Source organism: Apis dorsata, unplaced genomic scaffold (assembly GCF_000469605.1).
Source record: "Apis dorsata unplaced genomic scaffold, Apis dorsata 1.3 scaffold_360, whole genome shotgun sequence".
Classification (NCBI taxonomy): domain Eukaryota; kingdom Metazoa; phylum Arthropoda; class Insecta; order Hymenoptera; family Apidae; genus Apis; species Apis dorsata.
The window spans coordinates 103358-110924 of NW_006263625.1; the positions used below are offsets into that span (position 1 = coordinate 103358).

Consider the following 7567-nt stretch of genomic DNA (forward strand, 5'->3'; position numbering starts at 1 on the left):
TTCTTTGGAGTCTCAGGCGTCGAGGGTTGTCACCTTGAAATGGTCGGCACGTGTAGCCCTCCGGCGACCCTGAAGTCTTTAGACGTCTGTTAAAAACGTACGAGATCCTTACGATCTTTCCTAATTCGTTAGTTAGAGTCCCCTAGTATGAACATTCCTAAAATAATCTGTTAGGGTAGATTATAGTTGCGATACGTCTGGTGAATCATCATGCATAATCTTTAGGAAATGAATTGTTAATAGTTAATTTTTTTTATCGATATAATTTAAATTATCTATTTAAATTATATTGATAAAAAAAAATATAGAAAAAAAACACGTAGATATTATTATATTATTATATTCATTTTTCCCCCTCATTTTATCAATTTTTTTTTTTGAACTGCTTTTTTATAAACTTAATATGTATTTATGACTGTGAATTATTTTTAAATCATGTATTTGTTTTTATACGAAGCATGTATAGGTCATAAATTATTAGTTGGGGTTAAAAGAGTAAAGAAAATTGAAATATCAATACTTGTAAGTTGATAACGATATAATATATGATGAGAAAGAAGAAATTATCTATACGGCCTTAAATGGTTCATTTTTGAATTTGCTTTCTCGATGAAATTGATAAGTTATCGATTCTATGTCGTCCCCCTAATGCCTCCTACATTGATAATGGTATAACGCTTATTATCGTTTTTCGTGCTTATAATAAGTGATTTGAATTGCTATTTAGTGATTTGAATTATTATTCATTTATATGCAGAAATAAATATTTATATTTATTATTTTTGTGATATATTTCTTTCTGTGAATCATTTATATAATTATTATGCAAAGAATAACTCTTTTATTTTTTAAATCAATGCAAGGTAATTTTTTGTAAGATTAATTTTTATCATTCATTTCTTTAAATTTATTTTAATTGCTTTTTTATATTTTTGAATTTGATATCTTTATTCTCTTTAAATATATCTATAATTAAATATAATGTCTATATTCATCAAATCATTTCTATGTTCTCTCGTACAAATTAAGAAATTTGTTCAACTACGTATGGAAATGAGGAGAAGTGCCATTTTGGTTTTTTTTCGAAGCATCCATGTACTTCTGTTAAATATAATTATGATGTTCGTTAATGTGTTAACTTTCGAAATTAAGACGAGCATTTTTCGTACGAGATTTTTGTGTGATAAGCCAATTCGAAAGGCATTCCTTCTATGATTATTCTGACTGCGTATATCTCACATATACGTATATGTATATGTGTTTACATTCTGAAAAGCCACGTGCCAGCAAGGTGAAAATATCAAATACTCGTTCAAAAAGAATCATTAAGATTGTTTAATTATTCATTAAGATTTGTTATACATGATACATGTATCTACTTATATGTATATATTTTTCAAAGAATGTTTAAAGTCTCAAAAATAACAAAAAATAACTTATTAAGAAAAGCTTTAAATAAGTTCATGTTTCAACATCATTCAACAATCAATTTTGCTTAATTTCAACATAAATGAATAAGGTTTCAAAATTTCTTTATCATTTTCACGGATGACATTAACATTTTGTAATCTATTTTGATGAAATTTGCAGATATATTTACTTTGACTCAACTGTTTATTTTGTTATTTAATCAATATTCAAATAATTTTTATTTTCTATTATTACTATCTTTTAGCATTATTACTATCTTATTATTTATTTATCTTCATTATGCAATACAAAAAACAAAAAATCAACAATAATTTTAATTTCGAAATGTATTCTTATTATAGTAAACTTTGATCGAATAAAAAGCTAAGAATATTATAATGTATTTTAAAAACATTCTAAAAATATATAAATTATCATATATAAAATATATGTAATTTTTTTATTTAATTATTAAATTTTACTATATTTGATATTTTATATTTGACTTCATTTTATTATCGATATTATTTATTTATATTAATCAAGATTGAAATTAAGAAAAATTATCTTGATGAAATTATCATGACTTTTTAAGAACATATAATAATAATAATAATAATAATAATAATAATAATAATAATAATAATAATAATAATAATTGGAAAATATTAAAAAATATAAAATGTTGCAGAATTCAAAGCGTATAGCAGATATATATACAATGAGAATAAAATAATGTATAAGCAAATAATAGAACGATAAACAAAACAGATGGCAAATCAAACGGTATTTCTGTCGATATTGATTGCGTCCTTGACTTTGAACCTGAAAGATTAATAGATTTACAAAAGTATATCTAGATTCAAGAAATCGACTGTTCAAAAGTCTTCTTCTGATATACCTGTTGCAGCAATATGTTTGCTTCCACAGAAGTGGGGGTGCACGTGTGTCTCGGAGGGGCACCTATTCAGTCGACACGTGTACGACCTTGACTTTGACCTCGTCCACGAGACACCTACCCCCAGAGACAGAGGGTCGATGCATCTACCTCGAAAAGCGTCGCCTCTTTTTTTTTCATCATATTTTTTTCTCAGAAGAAGGATCGCTTCTTTTGCGAAGATTCCATAGTCAGAGAGGAGGGCATATATATTGTTTCATAGATAGAGATAACATGATTTGAAGAAATGATTCTCATTACTGCGTATAAGATTCGCACTGGTCAGCTGAAAATATATACATATATAATAAAGATTTTTTAGAATTTCATTTCTTGAATAGAATAACTTGGAAATGATCGAATAAGATAAGAACTCTATTAAATTATTTCGATATACTTGAATAGTGATTATTTTATTTCTCTATCTTAAAAAATAATAATTCTTTAAATATAATAATATAGTTAGTAATATAATAATAATGTAATTTGAAATAAAAAAATTAATAATGTTAACTAGATATGTAAAATATTTTGTCAAGTACAATTTTATTTTAAATTTTTTATAGTAATAGATAATACTTGATTTCTATTGAATTTGTTTTATATTTTATTCTTTTAAAATTGCACCATTTCAAAGATTAAAATTGTTGCTTTATTTAAGTATTCAGTTTCGAAACAAATGATAAATCATCGTTTAATGAGAGCGTGCAAACTTCAAGGAAAAATCAGTAATAAATATAATTTTATTTATTATTGACAGGAAAAAGAACGAATGACCTCAAACCTCATTTAATATTATCACATATTACGTGTAGAATTAACCATTTTTCTCTGTTTTTTTTTCTATAGTCTGATTTAATATTAATTTACAATTTATCGAATTTATATATATAATACATTTCTTAATGCATAATGAATATTAATAATACATGTAATGAATATTATAAGTAATATGTAATGTGAATTGTAATTTGAATGTGTTTTGTAATTGAATGTAATGTAAAAAAAAATTTTTTAAATTTTGTATTTGAATGAATATGAATATTTAATAGATAAATAAATATTACAGATGAATTAATATTCATTGTTATCTATTAATTCAATAAATTATCAATTTATCAAGAAAAAATAATGTCATCTGAAAGATATAAATGTATCAGACACGTGTTAATATTAATTGTTACTAATTATTAGATAATTAAATTATATATTTTATACATAATTACACATTCATTGATTCATTTTTTGATTTTATAAAATAATTTGATTAAGATTTTTGTTTGTTTATTATTTATTTTTATTCATATTTTTTATTTGATTCTTTTTCAAAAAAAATGAATTTTTTAGAGGTTTTTCCTAATATCTGCATATTTTCTTTCATATTTTACGAACATTCTTTTCTGTACAAATATTATGAAAGTGATTTTAAGATTTATCATCGTATTATCAATTTATAAAATTGATATGAAAAATTACCTTACATCTTAATTTTTATCATTATTTTGTTACATTTTCTATTAATATTTATGAAATTTTATTTGTAACTTTTTATCAAATTTTTCACACGAAATTTGATATTTTGAACTTTCAAATTTATATTTAACAATAAAATTGAAACACTTTTTTTTAACGAACAACTCAAAAAAAATTTTCTTTAATAAAAATTTTCTTCTTTTTCTATATTCACAAAAGTATATATAATAATATATTATGTATCTTTTATATTTAAATAATTCAAAAAATAATTTTAAGATAATGCATTTTTCATAATTATAAGAAGCTTTTCATAATTATAAAATTTAAAATTAAATATTAAAAATTTAATATAATATATTTAATAATATTTATCATAGTTATTAAAAAAAAAGAAATATATATATAAAGATATAAATTAAAATCAATATTAACAGTAATTCTAATTTGATAAGTTAAATTATTTATTCAACACAACCTATTCATAGTGCTTAAAATATTTATATTTTAATAATATATGTTATAAAAATACTGATATATATTTATAATTGCTAACCATTATTTGTGGATTTATGATTTTAAAGTAATAATTTAAGGAATAGACACTTTCATCTACTCTAAGCAATATTATGTATTAAAAAATGTAAAAGAAAAGATGTTATTTTTCAGCAATTTAATATTGATTAGAATAGATAGAAATCTGGTTATTATTATAAAATTCTCTATATCAGAATTTAATATCTTGAATCTCAAAAGTATGATACATAGATGATTAAAAATATTCTAATATTATAATTTTGAAATTAAAATCAAAGGCGGTTAAATGTATCGATAAAATTATTTAAGATTTTAATCTTAAAATATCATAAGATTATTAAAATCGATGAAATCTATTATTTTTATATAATCATCTCTAAATTGTATAATTATATTATATTTACGGGAAAAAATATATATAATCGAAATACAATTGAATTATTAATTTTCTTCACACACATATATATATATATATATACTATATACATATAAGTTTATAAAGTTTATAATTATCAATTGATGAAAAAGATTGAAAAAGATTATTTTTTTTAAATACATGCATTTAAATGTATACATGCATACATTTACTGAAAAAACTTTATTCATCTTGAGATTTCTTTTTCTTCTTCTTTTTCTTTTCTTTTATAACTTCTTCATTTGTGTCTTCATTTGTATGTGTAGTTTCTTCAATTTCCTGATCTTTATTATCTTTTTTCTTTTTTTTTTTTTTTATTTGATCTGTAATAAAGAAAACCATTTTATTTATATTAAATACTTAGAAACTAAATTTTATAATTAATTATCGATATTACAAATTTGAAATTTATAAAACACGCAAAGAGAAATAAAATCTTACCTCCTGATACTTGTTCAGAACTTGTTGCTAATATCTTTTCTTCTTCTTTTTCACATTTAAAGCTAGATTCAACATTATCTCCTGCTGTTTCTTCTGATTTATTTTTCTTCTTTTTCTTTTTTGATATTGAGATTTCTTCTTCTGATTGAATTACTTGTTGAATTATTGGTTCATCTGTATTGACTTCCTTCTTTTTCTTTTTTTTAGGTATTTCTTCATCTGGTTTTGTAATTTCTTCTATTAGTGGTTTTTTATCTTCAATTTCTGAATGTCTTCTTTTTCCACTTGGAAGAGTTGTATCAGCAGCAATAGGATATTGCATATATTCGCTTTTAGTATGATACTTTTCAAATTTTGCTTTTGCTTTGCCTGTTCCACTAATTCTACGAAGATTCCCTTCTTCTAATATCCTCAAACGTGCTTCTAACTTAGTTTTATGCTCTGCACCAAGATCAAAATTTCCATCTTCTCCTAATGCGTCTACTCTAGTTGCTAATGAAGCCTTAGCTGCTAACATTCTAGACATCTTTCCCTTATTTTTTGTTGAAGATTGTCCAACAAGTTGTGCATGATAAATTAAACCATATTTTGGTGTATCTTTTTTAGTTTTTAATGCCCTAAAAAGAGCTTTTTCTGCACCAAGTATTTGCACAGTAGATGCAGGATGCTTAGCAAGATTAATCAAAGATCCAGCATGTGAAATTAAACGAGCTCCTACTAATTCTCCAACAAGTACAGTTAAATTTGGAGCCATTGCCATCATTCTTGCTTTAAGATAATCATATAATTGTGTCCTATATTGAGAAATTTCAATAACTTGATCACATAAATGTTGAATATTTAAAATATCATCTTCAGAAATTTCAGTTCCCATAGATATTTCAGCAGCCTCTTTTACTTTTTCCTCTACATCTTCTGGTAAAATATCAGACAAATCTGAATTTATAGTATTTTCTCTAGTTCCAATTATTTTTACTGTTTTAACAAATGCTATATTATCTGTAATAATTTTTCCAAGTTCTGGAAAATGCCAACCATACCATTCACGACAACGCATAACATAGTTATTTAACTCTTTATCTAAATCATCTAATAGACAAACAGCTTGTATTATCATAGTGTCAATTTTATCAGGTGAAAATTTCAATTTATACCTAGAAAGACTATGTGCTAAACCTAATGCCATTGCTGTTATTTCTTTTTTAGGTAAACCAGCCAATAAACTATCTATTTGGCTTCTTATGCATCTCATTAATTCTTGTATAGCAGTATTACTGACACAAGATAAACTTAGTTTATCTTTTATGGCATTACCCAGTTTCGCATCTGCTACAGCTAATTGTTCTTGAAGTTCATTGCAATGTTTTTTAAGTATTTTTTTCAACGATTTACAAAGTTTTCCTTCTACTGCAGCTGTTGTAGCTACAAGAGCTTCAGTAGTATCTGCAAACTTCTCAAAGTGTTTTAGTTTAACTCTGTAATATAAAAAATAAATATAATTAATAAATATTAATTTTTAATGTTAAAAATAAAAATAAAATTATTATAATGTAATATGTTAATATATATTTTGCATAATAAATTTATTATTATGATTATAATCAATACTTTTTTAATATTTATACATACATTTTGCTAGCAGCTTCAGGTGTTTCAAATTCATGATAAAGATTTTCTACTTCCGTTAACTTATTTTCATCAAGTAACTATAAGAAACAAATATAATTTTATGTAATATATTTAAACTAATATGATATTACTTAAAATTCCAAAATATCAAATTGTTCAAATAATAATAAAAATTATAATAACCTATTACGAACACGTGCAACACATTAGGTTAGGTTAAATATTAAATTATATTTTTTAGAATACTTTACCTTAAAAATAGCATATCCTGCAGGAGTTTCAAATAATACTAACATTTTGACAAATTTTTCCTTACGATAAAAATATTATATTAATGTTTAAAGAAATCTCACATTTGTGATGAAACGCGCCAACGAGTTATAGCATAGACGAGATAGAGAATAGATCTACCATCCAATATATTATTTTTCCGTGTTTAAGCAGTGACGATTTCCTTACAACTTTAACATTATTTCCAATGTTATCGATTCCAAAATAAAGAATAAGCACAAATCAGAGACGAAATATTTTTCTTTATTATACATTCACCTTAAGTATATTATTTTGTTATGTATTTATTTGAAAATTTTATGTTATGATGAATTATAGTGTTTTTGGATATTTTAATATAATAAATGTGCAAAAAGGGCGCGAAATTAGATTTTAAAATTAATAATTAAGTAACATAAATATTTTGAATTAATATTGTACAAATCTTAGAAAAT

At 23.2% G+C, this 7567-nt stretch overlaps 1 protein-coding gene across 1 annotated transcript; it reads right to left on the reverse strand.

The window, feature by feature from the left end:
- Positions 1-4936: 4936 nt before the first annotated feature.
- On the reverse strand, positions 4937-7306 carry LOC102671493 (nucleolar protein 58). Its single transcript, XM_006618565.2, has 4 exons — positions 7094-7306; positions 6843-6919; positions 5214-6688; positions 4937-5095 (listed from the first exon to the last, which is right to left on the reverse strand). Exons 1-4 carry the CDS (start codon positions 7136-7138, stop codon positions 4956-4958), a joined length of 1737 nt encoding a protein of 578 aa, XP_006618628.1. The 5' UTR covers positions 7139-7306; the 3' UTR covers positions 4937-4955.
- Positions 7307-7567: the final 261 nt, after the last annotated feature.